The sequence below is a fragment of the Rhinolophus ferrumequinum genome, chromosome 22, assembly GCF_004115265.2.
Source record: "Rhinolophus ferrumequinum isolate MPI-CBG mRhiFer1 chromosome 22, mRhiFer1_v1.p, whole genome shotgun sequence".
NCBI classification, from domain to species: Eukaryota; Metazoa; Chordata; class Mammalia; order Chiroptera; family Rhinolophidae; genus Rhinolophus; species Rhinolophus ferrumequinum.
In genome coordinates this window covers 14,419,040-14,437,343 of record NC_046305.1, presented here as the reverse complement: position 1 = coordinate 14,437,343, position 18,304 = coordinate 14,419,040, and the positions used below count along the sequence as shown (strand labels likewise).

General features: G+C 45.7%; 1 protein-coding gene across 13 annotated transcripts in view; it reads left to right on the top strand.

Moving 5' to 3' along the window:
- RGS8 (regulator of G protein signaling 8) overlaps positions 1 to 18,304 on the top strand; it is a 36,402-nt gene that overhangs the window by 13,967 nt on the left and 4,131 nt on the right. For 6 of the 13 annotated variants that reach the window (XM_033093006.1, XM_033093002.1, XM_033093007.1 and 3 more), the window contains 3 exons: positions 1,049 to 1,177; positions 3,612 to 3,713; positions 4,565 to 4,629. In XM_033093006.1, coding sequence (XP_032948897.1) covers positions 1,152 to 1,177; positions 3,612 to 3,713; positions 4,565 to 4,629 — 193 coding nt within the window. In that variant the 5' untranslated portion in view covers positions 1,049 to 1,151. The remainder of the gene's footprint in view (positions 1 to 1,048; positions 1,178 to 3,611; positions 3,714 to 4,564; positions 4,630 to 18,304) is intronic. The other 7 variants (XM_033093010.1, XM_033093008.1, XM_033093009.1 and 4 more) reach the window with 2 other exon arrangements.

Sequence of the window (18,304 nt, the reverse complement as noted above, 5' to 3'; positions counted from 1 at the left end):
TGCACAAAATCTAACTAATTTTTTTTTATTTTTAGCTTTAACAAAGCAATCTTCTTATTGTATTAATCATGCTAATATTGAAGAAGGTATTTTTAAAAGTCTTTGTGAAATGTTCCAGGTAGGATAAAAATGATTTAAATGGATCGTGGAGGGGCCTTATCTATCTAAATTAAGATTTTTTAAAAAATGGATTCTATGTTTGGTGTCAGGCTTCCCCAGGGGATTCCTTTATGGATAGACTGCTGTCTTCACGTGTGTCTTCCTATCAGTTCTCTTCTGTGGGAACAAAGGGTTTGAAGCCCTGAGAATGGGACCCTCAGGAGAGAGAGATTATCAGTCAGTCTCAGCCTCAAGCTCTGTATCCCCTTTCCCTGATGTCTTCCCTACCTCAGGTCAGAAACAGGCCAGTGCCTGGGCTGCAGAAGGCCAGGCAGCTTCCATGTGGGCAAGAAAGAATGACTTGCATGTTCATTTCTTCAGCCTGTGTGTGTGATCCCTGCAAAGGAGCCAGCCTGTGTAGTGACGGTGTCTGACAAGCCTCTCTGGGAGTTATCCAATCTTCCTCCTGCTCACATCCTCCCAAAGCTCCCCTGCTCCCCCCTCTAGGACAGGTTCCAGTCTTGGAGGGAGGCGAAAATCAGAACAGCAGCCAATCAAATGATTCTGGAGCAAGTGCTGCCCCTACCACCCCCCACCTCTGACTGGCTGGTCACTTGGGCCTTACTAGAGTAAGGCAAAGAGAACAGTAATTTTTGGCTTGCCAGGCCCATGCCTTTCTCCCCTGGGGCATGTGTCCCACTTTCCTAAGGATGGCCAGGAATTGGGGGAAACAGAAACTCCTGAGTAATAGGCAGCCAGGTGAACCCACCCAATAGTTTGTTCTTGTCCATCCTTGGTAGGTTTCCTTGGCTCAGACCAAGCGGATGTTTTTGGGGAATGGCATGTGTGGGGGGTGGTATTTGGTTGGCAGAAAGCCATCGGAGAGGATTTGTAGCACAGTAAGATAAGAGAGGGTGGCCCCCTCTTACAGCAGATTCTTTGATTTTAGGTGAGAGGACGTGAGAGGGTAAATCCCTGTGCCCCGCAGGCTTATCTCTCGCCCTGACGTCCCTGCACACCTGCCAGAGGGTTAACCGTAAGCGGGTGCCTGTATGGCCGCCTTACTGATGCCACGCAGGTAACTGATGCCAACCTGTCTTCTTGCCCCTGGCCCTCTGCTCTTCTTCCACTTTCCCACCTCCCCTGCTGTTCGAGCCTCCCAGGGGTGGGCAACTTGCATCCGTCCCCCAGGATTCCTGTGTGGGCTGTGCTATCCTTCTCTGGTGCTTCTTGCAAAGCTACGGCCTTGCAAGCAGGACCCGCCTTAGCACCAAACCGTCCCACTGACCGGTGGGACTTATGTGCATGAGCTTGTGTTGAACCGTCTAGGGACCTCTGTGAGTTACCGGGACAAGGAAGAAAGATGAGAACTAGATTTTTTGCTTTCTTTCTTTCTTTCTTTTTTCTTTTTAAAGTAAACTTAACCTCTGACTGTTGCTTGTACTCTCATTATTACATAGACCTAACTAAAAGGTTTATAACTCAGGTCTCAGAATGTTTTGTGGAAGATTTTTGAAAACTAGTGGGCAGAATCACTGTTGCCTTGGTAACAAGTAGCACCCTTTACACTGGTCCCTGCGAAACCTTGTTAAATGGCTTGCATGGATCTGCCATTCTTTTGGTAATCCTCTGAATTCATCTTTGGGGGCACTGGCCTGACTGCTCTGTGATTGACGGTTTCGAGGAACTGACTCACTGAAAGTTGGGTTTGAAGCTGGGCTGCAGCCTGAGCAAAACCTTTACTTGAATTCGTGGAATGGGATGACTCAAGGGCCCTCCATCAGTTGCTAGCATGTCCTGGTGTTCGAGCACCCTGTGATTTATAAGAGGGAGTGGACATGAGATGCTCACAGTTGCAGGCCACAGGATGGCTAGAGTCAATGTTTTGAAATGCCATGCAATCGATGGCTTCACAATGCGCCTGGCTGAGAGGGGAGCTGGGAGCACTGGATACGCAGGCCCAGTTTTCCATAGGAGAGGCAACATTTCTGGGAACTCGGATGTTCCAGCCTTCCCAGGCTCCTTCCTTGGAGATTGGCTGTGGAATATAAACTTTGTCCATCCTCACCAAATATAATACCAGCCCAGTAGACATTTGTTAGGTTTCTGTGAACAGTTACCCCAGGGATAAAAGCCCATTTGAAGTAAAAGGAAGAGATAGAAATGGATGACCTCCAACGTCTCTGCCTAGGCCTAGGATTTGTGGAAAAGAGGAAAGACAAGCCAGGCTGGAAGAACTTCCTTTCAACATGGAGAATGACATCGTCTAGGATTATTTCCGTGGCAAGTTGTTACCAATGTGTGCCTTGCAGTCCCCTTTTATAAGTCATTCTTAAGTCCTGATCTGATTATACCAAATCCCTCCCACTTACCTTTACCCTCCATGAGAGGAATTGCCATGGTTAAAGGTCAGGGATCAGTAAACTTATTCTGTCAAGGGCCAGAGAGTAAATATTTTCGGGTTTGGGAGCCATATAGTCTGTGTTGCAACCACTCAATCTGACCTTCTGCTCGAAAGCAGCTTCTGACAATATGTAAACACCTGGGGGTTGTTGTGTTCCAATAAAACTTTATTTGCACAAACAGGCATCTTACAGGCTATAATTTAACCAGCCAACGCCTGGTTAAAGGTAAAAAGGAGCCTTTATGCTGGGGTTGAGAAAGAGGCATCGTTTCTCATTGGATCCTCCACAATAGATAACTATTTAAGTGTTTGGCCCTTAGGAAAATAAAATATATGAGAGTTTGAAACACGCATGTTAAAATTTTAGACATGTTGACTGAGATAAGCCAAACTATAAATAGGAATATGAGAGCTTGGTTAAGTAAACAAAAGAACTGACAAAGCGGGCACTGGTTCTTCACGGTCGAGTGTACCAGTGGCTCGTCTCACCTGCAGGCCTCGGTCCCTGCTGGTCTGTAGCCATTCGTGTATATCCTCAGGTTTGTGGGATGAGTGAGTGGGAAGAACCTGAATCAGAATTGACCCGCCTTGAAGCCCCATGCTTTGTGCTCTGAGACTCTGATATGTACCCCTGTGTCGTGCAAGCAACCCTCCAACTCTCCATGTGGGTCCTACTTCCGGGGTTTTGCAATCAGGAGCTGCTGCTGCTGCTGCTTTGCCCTCCTAAGGGGAGAGCAAACTGTGGAATGTTATTTTATCATCGCTGTATTTCCTTTCCCCACAGAGAATCCTAATTTAGAAATTCTACCAAGCTAACGACCTTCATTGACTTACCGTCAACTTGCATGTCAGCTTTAAAAAGCATTAGACCTCTGGGGGCAGGGGACCTATTACCTTTCCTGTAGTCAAGATAGGGAGTGAGTATATTCCTTGATCTTCTAGGTGATTCTCCTCTTGTTCGTGAAATCTTCAGGGGCACCCTGGGGAGGCTAGGGGTCGGGGGAGGCAATACTGGCTCCTGCAGCAGTGGCAGCTCCAGGGAAACTTGATGGAGCTGACAGCTCTTATCGTGACAGTCCCCGTCCTTCTGCCCCTGTGCTTGTTGCAGGAACAAAGGGATGAGAACTCGACTGGGATGCCTGTCTCACAAGTCAGACTCGTGTAGTGATTTCACAGCGATCCTTCCCGACAAACCCAACCGTGCTCTGAAGTAAGTAGTGAGTAGTATGGCTGCTTGGCATCCCCAGGACGCCCACCATGTGGTACCCGCCATAGGGCTACAGAACTCGTCCTTTTCTAGTGACTGTTTGATCCCATGAGTAAAGTGACAATAAATTCCTGCCTCCTGGTAGCTTCTTTTATATCCCAGAACAGCGAGAGAATGTTTATTTTCCTTTTCAAAATGTATGAGTATGACTTAACTCAGAATACTTTTTGACTCCTTTTACTTTTTAGAAAACCATAGTATCCACCACTCTTCTAAAGCTGCGGTGAAGGATATTTCTTCATTCTACTTAGTGGCCAATCTGAGCCCTCAGTTTGGAAACGAACATTTCAATCTACTCTAAAAATCTGCTTAGGTTCAGGTAATCTGGATTCAGTGCCTCTATTATGCAGGCTCTAGGTTATAAGCTATCAAAGATGTTACTTCGTTTAACCCTCACAGGGTTCCTTGATGGGCGTTCTTGTCCCCATTACAGAGGTAAAGAAACTGAGGTGACAATAAGAGATGGACTCAGGAGGTCAGCCTAACTTTTCTGACTCCAAGACCGGTCTCTTTCCATTGTTCTCTTGACATTTTTAAATCATGGACTTACTTAGGTTTGTTTTTTAGACTGAAAGCCAATATACTAAATTCACTGAATTCCAATTCTGAGATTTTTTTTTTCCATCAGTTACGAAAGAATGTACACGTTTACAGGGATAGAATTTCAGGAATCCAGGTATGGTCTTCATTTGCCCCGGTTGTTTCGATTTGTTCTACCGAGCAAATCTCAGAGGTGGCTGGAGGAGAGGCGGTCATTTCAGAAATATTCAAGAGAGATGTTTCTTCTTTCCTAGGAGACTATCCACAGAAGAAGCTACGAGGTGGGCAGATTCCTTTGACGTGCTTCTCTCCCACAAGTGTAAGTAGAATTCAGGTTTTATCCTCTTGTGGCAAATCACCCATAATTTAGTAAAAGTTGCATCAAAGGCCTCCCGTGATCCAGGTACTGTGCTAGGTATCCCCAACAGCTCTACTCCCTGCCCTCGCAGAGCCTTCTGCCTGGAGGCACATAGATAATAAAATATAATTTACATGCAGTGGAAACAGTTCCTTCTTTTCCATTTTCTGGGTTGAAAGTGGTCCCAAGCAGCATTCACGTTCTCATTTTAACAAGAAAGAATTTAGCGTAGGGAGTTAGAGTGATGGGTTCAGCGGGAAGGAGAGAGTCTAGATTCCATCCCAGATGTTAGTTATAAAATGACCTCCCTCCAAGTCACTGGAGAACCTTGGGTTACTCGCAGTGAAATAAATATTCTGTGCACTTTGTTATTCACTTGAGTTGGCAGAGTTTTGATGTTCTTGTTTTTTATTTGGGGGTTTATGACCTCAGCTGTATTATGCCCCTCGGTTACTGACAGGGTGCTAGTTTTACTAGAACACACCTGTTATCCTTCTTCTTCCATTTTTCCCTTTCGTCGTCTTTTATGCCTTTTGTTTCCCACAAAGGCAGAGATAGTTGTGCATATTTTGATGTGGGAAGAGCACTTTGATGGAAACCAAACTTTGCAGCCCTGGCTTTTTTCTCATAAGCAAGTCCAATACACAGGGGTTTGAAGTCCTCGTGGCACCAAATACTCGGGAGTGGGAGAGCCGGGGTGAGGAAGAGAGAAGGGTCTTTTGAAGAGAAAAGACGTTTTCATACAGATAATTGGTGCTCCTCTTAAATTTGTCTTGTCAATATTAGAAGTCCTGATTAATCTGGGAGCAAAAGGGTTGCTTTTAGTTTAGAGCAGGGGTGTCCAAACTTTTTTCAACGTTTCTCACCAAGGGCCATACGCGGTAAAATACACACACAGCCGGGCCACTCACTCGAGGTGAAGTACGTATTGCCTCACCTGGTTTATTTAAGTAAACTCAATATATTTTTGGAATTTGCTACGGGCCAATTAAAAATGGATTGCGGGCCTCAGTTGGCCCGCGGGCCACAGTTTGGACACCCCTGGTTTAGAGAATAGTTTCCACTGAATTGGGGAACACGATTTTGTACAATGAAGTGCAAGGCATTGGTTGGTCGTCAGACCTGTGTTCTTGATTTTGACTGAGCTCAGCGACTAGATAGTTGAGTAGCCCTGTCGGAGCCCCTCGGTCTTCAGAAGATGTCTTTAGAAATGATTTTGCTTTTGACTGGATGAGCACTTCCCTCTGCCTATGCTCCTGGTCCTAACACTAATTCAGAAATGCCTTTGAATAGATTTTACATTGAAATGCAAAATCTGAGGATAAGCACATATTGTAACAAGTAATTTCGTGAGATAGTCATTTTACTGTTCTATGGATTACACTTAGAAAGGAAAATAAAGCAGTGTAGATACAGCATATATAACATATGGTTATACCCCCAAACAGAAGCGTATGTGGTGAATTTGCCAAGGTAATGGCATATGTACGATAACACTTAGGATTTGATGGTAATGCTTGTTTTTTATGAGGCTATTCTGACTTATTTCCTGGAGGTACATTAGGCTAAACAAGTGTCACTAGCAATTTACGCCTTTTTGGCTGGATTGGATTCAAGGTCATCTTGAAGTTTTGTTTCTATTTCAGACTCATGACTGACTCACTTAGTACAAATCCCTGAGGCTGTTTCCTCATTCTGAAAAGGGGCTAGAAATACCTGTGTGCTACCTGTCACCTGGATACGAGAATCTTCATAGGAGGACCCTTGTGGATAGTTTTTGGTTCTCGGCTCAAAGGTGTTTTGTAAGAATATGGTGGTATTTTCTTAAATGATGCTTTTATTTATCAAATGCAAAATAAAGGTGCCTGGAGAATAAGGTTGCAAATTTTGATGCCAATTAGTAATGTTAAGCCATTATTGAGAGAGTTTTGGGTGGTAAAATGAGTGGATGGAAGCTTCGGGGATATTTGGGTTGCTGCAGTGGCAAGATCTGGAGATTTAAGAGGTTTCCTTTGATTTGATTCAATGACTTTTAGCCCTGAAGACGTTTGGTTCTGCTTCTGTTAGGGACGCTTTTGGTTTCCAGGAATTCAATAACACTCTTCTGAGATGGGGATTCCACCAAGGGGCGAGAAGCTGGCACCAGATTGCTTCTTTGGAAATAAACTACAGAAATAGGCTTTTTTGGACTTAGAAATTCTGTGATTCTTCTTGAAGCCTGATGTTCTGTTTTCATTTCTGTTTAGTTTGGAAATAAAAAGCCAGTGGAGTGAACATCTGTGAGAAGAAAGGGGTCTTTATTCAGGGGTCACTGGCAGAATTTCAAGGTTTTAGAATATGAACATTTACTCCCCGTGAAGGCTGTGGAGCCCAGGTTACCTTGGAGAGCGTTAACAACTTTCTAAAAGTCTAATTAATTTAGGTTAGCATTGTGACTCAATTAGGGTTGATTAAGCTTTTCCGAAGGGATTGCGTGTATGCTGGTCCCTTCGGAGGGACAACGGTTGATCAGAGGTGTGCAGGGCTTTCAATTAAGACAACAAAATGTCCTAAAAAGAAAGGAGAATCACTGAATGACGGGGCTCCAGAAAAATGTGTGTTAGTTTAGAACTTACTCCCTGGTAATTCTCCACACCTAGGCAGCTGTCCTCCCTGAGTTCAGATAATTATTTTTGTTCCTATTCTCAGTCTACAGAACGTCTTTACCATCCCTGCTTTGCCGGGTGTTTTGGGCACTCATTTCTTTTTAGAAAATGTGTATCGAGTGTTCATTATGTACAAAATCTATGCTAAGCCATTGGTTGGTTGATGAACGGATAATCCCTCCCTGGTGGGCAACGCCACTTCCTGAGAAAAACAGACACGCACACAAATAACACAACAGATAATGCAGTGTGCTGGCTACAGACAAAGGGGCTTCAGGGTTTCTGATAGAATCTGGACGTTTAGGGCTTGCTCCTCCTAAATTCCATCTTGTCGATATTAGAAGTCCTCACTTCTGGGAGCAGAAGGGTGCTTTTAGTTTAGAGCATTGTTTCCATTTCATCGGGGAACATGCTTCTGCACAGTTAAGAAGAACCTTGGCTGGTAGTCAGATTTTGACCCAGCTCTGCTACTCACCTGCTGGGCGGACTTGACAGAATCCCTCCGTCTTCTTGGAAAAGCTGCTTCCTCATTTCTACGGTGAAGGATCTGGAGTAGGACATCTCAGAGGCTCGATCCCTCTTGTTCTAAAATGCTGTCTATAGAAACCACTGAGGCTGGGCTATAACTAGTTACCTCCAGGCAGGTGGTTTGAGTCAGCGCTGCCTGCAGGGTTATGTGAAACTACATGAAAGCTGAAGAGGCTGGAGCAACCAGAAGAGGGGCTAAGCCACCTGTGTTATGATGCCTTCTCTTCTCCTTGGTCCTTGGCAGGGTCCCACTGTCTAGGGAGCACCTCACAGATTCCAATCTTGGGGTGGGGAGGTTGGAAAGAAAGCAACTTTGCTATTTTTTAAATCTGAGAATAAAAAATATCTGGAAGGCAAATATTTGGAGCAGTTTTATTTCTAATCACATTTGCTGACAACCACAGTACAAAGCTAAAGAAGCACCCACTGAGGTCTGGGAAATAATCACTTGCTCAGTGCTCTCTCATTCTCTTTTTTAACTAACAAATGAAACATGAAATAAAAAATTGCTGATGGCTTCGTTAGATAAGAAAGGATTTCTAATGTGCATTAATTTGGCATCATTTTCCTGTTCATCCAGTAACAATTAGACTTGGTGTCTGAATTGTGCATGTAGTCCACCCCCCAGGGTGGGTGTGTGGACACCCAGAAGCCTTTCTACCTCTATAGCTCATACCTGAGAGAGTGAAGGCTCCCAGGCTGTGGGAGACCTTTTCTGACAGGCTGCTGGGGAGCAGGCCCAAAATAGTGCATCTTCTGCTTTTATTCCTCATGAGGGTAAGGCACATGCTTGTTATTTGTCCAGCTTTTAGTGGGACATTCAGTCTTTAACTCTGAATCAATTCACCCTTCTTTCCTTTTTCTCTTCTTCCTTCCTCCCGCCCTCCCTCGCTCCATGCTTCCTTTGGTTTCTTTGGACATAAAAGGTGGATTCATTCCAGTTTTAAGGTGAAGGCGTAAGCAGGGCTCCTTCCTTTTTCCACTCACCCGTTTCAGCCTGATCCCACACCTGGATGACAGAGCACCTCACCTGGGCATCTCTTTGGCCTTAGCTTTGTTTCGTTGTTTGAATGGAGCATGGAGGGTCACTACTGACCTGTCCCCACCAGACCCAGGGAAGGCTAGGTTAGTGCAATAGTATAATTGAAAGCTCTTTTGCATTTTCAGAGTTAGTATCCATCTCTGAGAAAAGACCAATAAAGAAGCTTTTAATTTTAAAAAATTAGCTTCCTTTGGGATAACGGTTGAGATATAGAAAAATATAATGACTTGACCTGGTCACACAGCAACCAAACAGAAAACCCAAAACAAACAAACAAACACTAAAATTACCAGCTCGTGAAATCCCGTAATTATTCATCCTATTGGTCTTTAGCTCTACAGTATACAGTTTAACAATCAGGTTTCCATTCACTGCACAGCTCTCCCCATATCCCTCTCCAAGTCAAAAAGTTTCTAGAAGAGTATAACTCCAAGTGCGATCCAAGGAAAGCAGCACCAGTAGCTGCTGGGTGCTGGTGAGAAACGAAAATGCTTGGGTTCTCCCTTACACCTACTGAATGTAATGTCCCTTACATTCTGAATGTCCCTTACATACTGAATGTCCCTTACACTTTCTGGAGGTAAGGGCCCAGCAATCTGTTTTTCCTCAAGCCCCCCGGTAATATTCATGCCCACTGAAGCTTGAGAAGCACTTCTCTGAGATACCAGTAAGTACAACCATGAGGCTGAGCCATGGTGGGGCAGGTGGTCTGTGCTTTCCAAGAAACATACTAAACACTGCATCGCAGCTTCCCAAAGTTCTCAGGCAGCACGTCCCTTTGATGGCAGGTCGTCTGTGTGTGGCAGATTCCACATTTGTAGCAGGTATGCTGGAGGGTGTTCACAGTAAATAAATATGGCGGGCGTGCTGTCTGGGTAATTTGAGGATAAGTGTTAGAAAGAGATATGCCATTCTCTCTACCCTATTGTAATTTTTACCAGCACCCAGGAATGTGGGTGCACTTAGCCTCAATAGGAGTGCCTGGCATATATAAGGCAGCTATGAAAAGCTTGTTGGAAACAGTTTGAATGAAAGCAATTGGACAGGCCCCCCACACCCATTCTGTCAATGACCAGCTATGTGACCTTGGCAAATTACATAACCTCTGTAAACCTCATTTTCTTCATCTGTACAAGGGAAACGATAAGATTTTAGCTTGTCAAGTTGTCGTGAGAATTAAATGGGATGATGGCTGTGAGATGCTGACCATGATGAATTGTACCTAGAGGGGCTCCATGAGAGAAAACTGTTGTTACCGTTTTCCTTATAGCACAACATTAAATTCATTGAGAAAACATGCGTCTCGTGCTTCCCATATGCTAGAGATGGCATCAGCAACTGGTGCCCACAGACAGCTTGAGGTCGAACATTGGGGGTAGGCTGGGGTTGTAGTAGAATCACAGGTGGGCTTCTTCAAATTCCGTTATACTTCACCCTCTTTGCCTCATGAAGTTTTGGCAGCCTTTCCTCATCCCTTCCCAATTTCCCCTCAAGATATGTAAGAGACCCCTCTGGGGATGTCGTTTTTAAAAGCCCAGAAGGTAAATGTGATATATCCCCTTTATGAAGAGTCCCTGTGGTCTTCCTGTATCAAACCAACGAGACAAATATTCCTGGACACTTAACTTTTGCAGTCTTTCAGGCTGTGGACTGGTGGACATGGGGCTTTATGATACTTCTCTGGTATTAAAAAAGTCACTTGTGGATGCTACACTTTCACTGTATCAGGAGCACATCTCGGATGCCTCCCCATTAATGGAAAACTCCTTGCTTATGTCTTATAATAGTTGCAGCTACCGGCTGTAGCTTGCTTCTTTCTGATTCTTGCCTCAGCTTCTGAGTGATAAAATAGGAAAGAACTTTGGAAGGGGTGTTGTAAGACCGAGGCTGTCCTTAGTCTTCTACCACGTCCTGGGAATAAGAACCCAGGTAACCTCAGAGTATCAACATTTGCTTGGTGACAGGATCTCCTGTGTCCTTCTGGCTCAAAAGCTGTCACTACCATCACATCCTACTACTCATAATATATCATCTTGCTCTATGTACACTAACAGAGGAGAGATCATTGAAGAAAATTATGTTACTACAATGCAGAGGTATAATTAACAAACCAATTGCTTGCCAGTAAATGCCAGTAACTGGAAATAGTTGGTTCTCTAAACAATCTCCCTACCTAAATCTTGCTGAGCCCTAGTTATTTGTTTCAAAACAAATATTTGTTTGTGTATTTTATAGGTAACACAAAAGAAAGGCTTTGATTCTCATGCTAGTCTCATCACAAATTTCAAATTAGTGAACGTGATTCTGCATGAAAGCGGTTTTGACTTCACGATTAGTCCATGTATCCTGGATTTTATACGTGTCCTCTGTCTGACCTTGGAACTCATTCACCAGTTTGTTTTTTCCAATTGATCAGGGATGCACGAGGACTCTGGTCTTTGAGACTTCACTTTGGTAAACAGAGAGCTCAAAAAAAAGGAGGAAAAAAAAATCATTCCTGTGAGTTCGTATTTTTCCAAACCTGGGAACTGAGCTAGACTCCAGCCCAGCCCCGATGCCAGCTAAATCAGGGCTCCTGGACCTTGAACTGTTACCTACGCCACCCTCCGTGCTGCACCAGCTGCACTGCTCATTCATAGTGACCCAGTTTCTCTCCTTATGTAAGCACCCTGCATCAAAGAACTGGAGGGAGAACGCCGGCAGCCGGTAACATGTGTGGCCACAGCATGTGTTCTTGGAGATTGCTCAGGAGGACGCAAATATTCTGCCCAGTGTTCCAGGAATTCTGGACACAGCCTTTCCCTCCTGCGACTAGAGAGGCACCCTCAAAAAAATGGGGTAAGATTCTTAGCGCCTGGACTTCTTAGCGCGTCCTACGAAGTGAAAGGAAGACATGAAATGAAAAACAGGCAGGTCCCCCTGCTTCTCTCCCAGTTTCATGAATTGTTCACCACCCACCACGTTAAGTGACCAGCACTGTTCCTTTGGTGCCAGTCAGGCCGTGTTCTGGATGATGACTCCCTAAACAACTGAAGTGGAGGCGTAATGGTCACAAACACGTGGGGAACATGCACCGTCTGAAATGTCAGGCTCTGTGTGCTGTTTCAAGGTGTTACGTAAACAGGATTACCGCCACAGTCCCATGGAGCAGGTGCAGTCAGGATCCGCATTTCACTGATGGGGAAACTGAGGCACAGAGAGCCCAGAGTCTTGCCCAAGGTCACATTTAGCTAGTGTGTGTTAGGCCACAATCCCAGGGGGAATAGCTTCAGGGATCAGAGAAAAGTCACTGTCTACCTGCCAGGAATCTGTGGGGATGAGATGGAGGGGGGACTCCAGGTCCCTGGGTGTAGGGGCGGGAGTGGTGTCTGGGGGGCACGGAGCCAGACGTGGCAGGACTCTGGCAGAAGAAGCACAGTTAAGCAAAGTAGGTCATTCTGAAAGATGCCAGGAACAGCCGATGAGCCTTTCAGAGATAAACCAGCATCCTGAATGTTTGGACAAACTGTAGTTTAAGAACAAGCAGGAGGGGTGGGTCCTGGTTGAGAGAAAGGGAAAGATGGAAAAGGGGGTGAAAAGGGACAGAGGACAGAAGAAAAGGGAGGGGGGCAGCAAAAGATGCTGAGGAGCGAGGGTGAGGACCAGGTGAAAAACTTAGTGGAAAAAGGTGGGAAGGGAGAAAAGGGGGAGGAGAGGATACAGATGGGAAGAAGAAATTCTGATGGCTCTGGTCCTGTACCATCCCTTTGCTGGTCACATAGACAGGAAAGGTGGGCCAAGTAGGGACTAATGGTCTGTACACAGAAGCCCTCTGAGGCCATCTGCTCTGGGAAAGGGAAGGGGTCCTGCAGCCCTGGGGGGCTTTCCACCTCTTCTCAAGTCCATTGTTACCCAATGGTTTCTCTTTGCACAATGACTCTCTGTCAACCTTGTTCAACACTGGCCCTGGGAATATGAAAGGGCGCAGGGAGGTTGGTGCTGAGCGGGGTGGGCAAGCAGAGGAGGAGGGCTGTGGGCAGGCCAGTCCGTGCAAGGCTTTGCGAGCTTTTCAGAGTCTTTGCCATAATCTGTTATCGAGATGCTGCTGCTTCTCAGGTCCAGACCCTCCCAGGCCATGCTCCCCTTCTTCCCCATCTCTCCTGAAGCTCTTCCCTTGAAATCTCTGGCAAATTTCAAACGATGTATTTGCTTTGGTTCCCCTCCCACTCCCTTGGAAGCCTGCCCTGGTAATACAGGTGACCACATTTTGGGTCAGGGTGCCTGAAAGAGCAGACAGCTTTACAAGGTCATTCAGCCATGCTTTGTTACAGCGTGCCCAGGCCACCGTTGGGGAATGTGCCTGTCTGCTCTGTGAGGTGACACTGCATCTCAGGAAGGATGCTTTGAGTGGGTGTCAGTGCCGTGGGAAGGGAAGGAAGAAAGTGAAGGCAGATTCCAGGTTATCTGTGGTACCTAGTGGCCTCAGAGAAGGTGACGGCGGATGTCCTCCTGTGGGAGAATCCTCAGCTCTGTAAGCCAAATGGCACGTTTGCCCTGCTGTGGTATACTTTCAGCATGATTGTCTGATTTGGCGCCATTCATTGTCCATCCCTCCTTTGCAGAAATGATAACGTGGGGCCCACCAGTGATCCAGAAGATAGACAGGCACTGTGGGCTCAGAGGTCACACAGATGTGTGTAAGTCTACTTTCCCCCTCTCACTGGCCCACGTGACCACAGACGTTTAGCTTACACTCTCAAAGATGGAAGACTTGGCTTTGAGATGTCCAGGCAGTACAGGACTCAAACCCTGGCTCCAGCACCTCAGCCTTGATCACAGCGTTGGTGTAAGCATGAGGTGGGCTGATATACTCGTACGTAGATTGGACCACATAGAACTTTGCCCGGGGCATGTCCTCCATGTATGATGGATGGATGAGGAGGAGGACGTCAACCAAGCAGCTGAGAGCTGTGTCTCATGCAGGCGTATCTAAGTGACGACAGGGACACAGAGCAAGAGTGCCAACTCCCTCTGGGAGAGGTCATCACATCCAACCCTCCCGCTTCACAGATGAGGATGCGAAGACTCAGTGAAGTTGAATGCACTGTCTAAGGTCAGAGAGCTAATTACAGGGTTGCCTCTGATCAGAACCGTGCTCCCGACTGAGACAGAGGTGCTCCCGCCCCAGGTGGAATGGGCAAGTTTCGGTAGGCTGCCTCAGTGAAACTGCCAGACAGTTGCGGGCGGGGTACGAGTTCACCAGACGTTTTACTCCAACTCCGCATCCCCACTGAGATGGTCTCAACTGCTTCGATGTAATTCAGTTGAGTGGTACTTCCACGCCCATCTTTGCCTCTGTGGTGTTCTTCTACTCTCAGATACTCCTCCGCCTTCCTCGGTGACTTTTCACTTGCTCCCGTCTCATCTGCTGTCATCATTCTTGGAAACGTCTCCATCCGTGGTGTTACTCATGGCCTCCTTGTCTCCTGCTGCACTGGCACTGCCTCCCCTTCCCTCCAGCGCCACTGGCACAAGCATGGAGCGGGCCCCTCCCCCGCACACACTGGACCACCAACTCACATCAGGATGCTGGCTTTGTAGGTTGGCATCCTTGCCACTTACTCACCACGTGACCTTGACCTACTTAACTGCTCTATGCTTCATTGTTCTCCCCACAAAATGGAAACATATTAGGACCTATGCTACCACCTCGCTCTGTGGAGCAAATGCGACAGGGTTCATAAAACACTGGGTGCGGCGCCTGGCCCAAAGTAAGTCTCAGTAAATGCCTGGGGTGGTTATTTTTTCCATGTCTCGCTTCAACTTTTTTTTTTAAACTTTCTGTTTATCCTTCTCCCCTTCTTCAGTGTTCTAACTGCCAGGTGCTAAATCCTTGCTTTTGTTCAGGTTCAAGTCTCATTTGCCAGCCAAGAACTGGTGCTCCTCTCTTTGAGTGATGGGTACACCTCAAAACTAAAAGTCTTTGCTCCCTTCCTGGTGCATCGTAACCTTCTCCAGGAACTAACTTCTAGGCCTTTACAATTGTTTGCCTGCTTCTTATGATCTTCCCATTCATTTTCCCAAAGTAGCCGTTCCAAACTCTTTCTATTCTTAGGTATCCCCACTATAGCACACACTTTACTTGTACTTATTCAATTAATTATTTAAAATTATTGCTTAATGTCTGTTGCATGAGACTAGCTTGTGAATTCTGGGAGGTGGTGACTTTATCTGTCTTACTCATACCTTATCCCCAAAACCTGGCACATGGAGGCAGACCTCCTACTCCCCAAATTTATAAGGAAGATCAACTTGCTGCATCTCCAAGCCATCCCTTCCCTGACCATTTCTATCTTCCTCCGCAGCCCTCTTTTTCTCTCCTTTTGATTCTAAGGAAGACAAGTTCTTCCACTTCTTAATCTCTCTCCTTCTCTAGAATTTGCCTCTTCCAGATGCTACACTTTTGCTTCTTTAATCTTGCTCTTCCCTTGCTCTTTCTCTTCTGCCTGCAAGCACATCTGGAAATTTCTTGCTTTGCAGTCGTATAGACCTGGTAGGGAAACATGGCTCTTCTTGCCAGCTGTGCAAGTGGGAAATCTATTTGCCTTCTGTAAGCTTTAGTTTCTTCCTATGGAAAATGAGAGTGACACCATGAAAATCAATGGAGCTGGTGTTTCGCAAAATCCCCAGCAAAAAAGCATGGCCTATAGGAAATAAATAAAACTCCCTGCCCCAAATCCTAAATCAATCAATAAAAACAAAATCCTACGCTCCCTAAGTCCTACCTCCTTGTCCAGCTACAACCAGAGAGCAGCTCCTTTGTCACGCACCTAAACTAGAAACCTGCCTGCATCCATATGCAGCCTTCCCTCTTTCTCTCCATCATAATTCTGTTCTACCTTCCTAGGCCAACGTGTTATCAATTAAACTCTTTCCTTTAACTTCAATTCCTCCTGCTCAACAGCTCTTTTCTGATTAGATCAACATTTAACCATACTCAAGATGACCTTACAAAAAAAAAAAAACACCCACAGAAAACCCCAAAGAACCCAAAAAACCCCTCTTTTCTTGTTTTTTTTTTTAGTTGTCCATATTCTTTTTTTTTTTTTATTAATTTATTTTTAATTTATTGGGGTGACAATTGTTAGTAAAATTACATAGATTTCAGGTGTGCAATTCTGTACCACATCATCCATAAATCACACTGTGTGTTCACCACCCAGAGTCAGCTCCCCTTCCATCACCATATATTTAAAAACCCCTCTTTTCTGACCTCCAATTTCCTTCCAGCTATGAGGTCTGATCTTTCTCCTCCCTTCTTGCAAGAGACATCTGAATTAACTGTTTCTACTTCCTCCCCTCTCATTCACCACTATACTTACCCCCCTATGGCCAGGGCCCCCATCATACCACGAAGACTGTCCCTGCCAGGGGTTGCCGAATCTTGTCACTGAATCTAATCACCACTTCTCAGACCATGTCTACTGGTATCTTGACCTTTGGGTAGCACTGGCGCAGAGGTCACTTCCTCCATCTTGAAACGTTCTCTTCCCCGGCTTCATCCTACCTCTCCAGCTCTTCCACAGGCGTCTTGGTGTATGTCTATCCTACAAGTAGGCTCGATAATTTTTACCGTTATTAAACACTAGTCTTACTAAACGAGTTCTGGTTACTTAGAGTGCCTTAATTCCAGGCCTTTGCTCACGTGGATCCCCCTTCCTGCAATTCTCTTCCCCATCTTTTCTGTCCTTCTGTCACTCAGCTTCCTTCTCCAACTTCACGTCTCAGCTTAGAAGCTTCTCCCTCCTGAAGTCCTCCCTTCCCTCCTCAGGTCTGGCTCAGGTGTCCCTCCTGGGTACTCTCACCACAGCCTACGCTCTCCCTATCCTATCACTTATTGTATGTACCAGGATTACCATCATGGTGTTTTCCGGGCTCAAATTGCCCTTTCACTGCAGGTACTGTGAGAGCTTAATTGTGCCTGTTTTTAGCGCCTCGCAGAATGACTGGGTCATATTGGGTGAAAGAATGAATCGAGGTGGTGTTATTGCTGTGTTTAACTGGGAGGTTCTATACCTTATAGGGGTCAAATGACACGTATGATCACTTGAGTGACCTCAGTCAAGCCACTTCTCTAAGCATCAGTCTCTTGTAAAATGGGAAGAAGTCAAGCAACATCCCTGAGAGCACTTTGCAGGTGTTATCTCTTTAATCGCATGAAGACCCAACAAAGCCGAGACATGAAAAGAGATAACGCCTGTAGCTTGCATAGCACGAGGCCAGTTTCCTTCCTCCTTCACTGGGTTATCTTCACCAATACCACTGAGGGAGGCAGAAAGGTAATTTTCTTTCTTTATCTGGAACTAGAGTCGGCTTGCTTGCAAGCATCTGTTTTTGCTTGATGAAAAACAAGACAAAATCTAACACAAACAACACATGAACTTTCCCATTCAAGGAATTAAATCGCGGCTGGTTTAAAAACAGGCTCTTCAAATTAAAAATAAAAGAGAGAAAAAGAATTAAAAAACACACGAAACAAAACAGGCTCTTCCAAGTTATTTTTCGAAGTCGCTTTGCATTTGTTTTAGGTAAATGCCGTGTGTTAGGGTCCTTCCGCCATCCTTTCCTTCCCGCTTCCTGACTATAGTGGAAAGGCAATGGGGTTGCGGATGGAGGTGAATCTAGCCTGTGGTCCTCAGGTCCTCCCTGGGTCCACTGACAGTATCCATGGCTCTTGTCATGCATCGATGTGTGGACTGGCCACCACTAAGAGGCCACCTTGCTGAACCAGCACCACCACCCCCTTTTAAGGGGCACTGTCTCCTCAGAGGCTTCCACAGCTAGAGGTGGTTTTCCATCCAACACCTGCCTGTAACCTCTGCCATGGTGGTGATCTCCTGGCAGGCAGGTTAGCTCTCAAATCCGAGTTCCTCAGAGCCTGTGGAAACCTCTGGACCTCGTCTTGGAGAACTTGGAGGAGACAAGGGGCAGCAAAAAGAGCCTAATGAGGGATTGTATGGGCAGAGATTTTCTGATTTGTTCTCTGATGTGTCCCAAATAGTACCTTGTACCTTAGCAGTTTGTTTAAAAAAAATTGAGTTGACTATGTCACTGTTTCACAGTCACTTTGATTTTCAATTTATCTGGGGTTTCTACTCCCTCCTCTCAGGGTTTTGAACCCAATGTAGGAATGAGGTTGGATGGGGCCCTGAGCAGACCTTTTTCTTATTTGAGTCTAAACTGTGTTACTCTTCTCCTCCTTCCCTGCCTAGCACAGAAACAATTTTATTTCCACCCTGTCTGATGGGAAACAAGCTAACATCATACTCTGATTTCACCATTTTCCTTCTCTTAGAATTAAGGTGACCATATGTCCCGGTTTTTGCCTGTGGTGGTCATGGTTTTTGTCCATTGTCCCCATGTAATTAACAGAAGTGCCCCC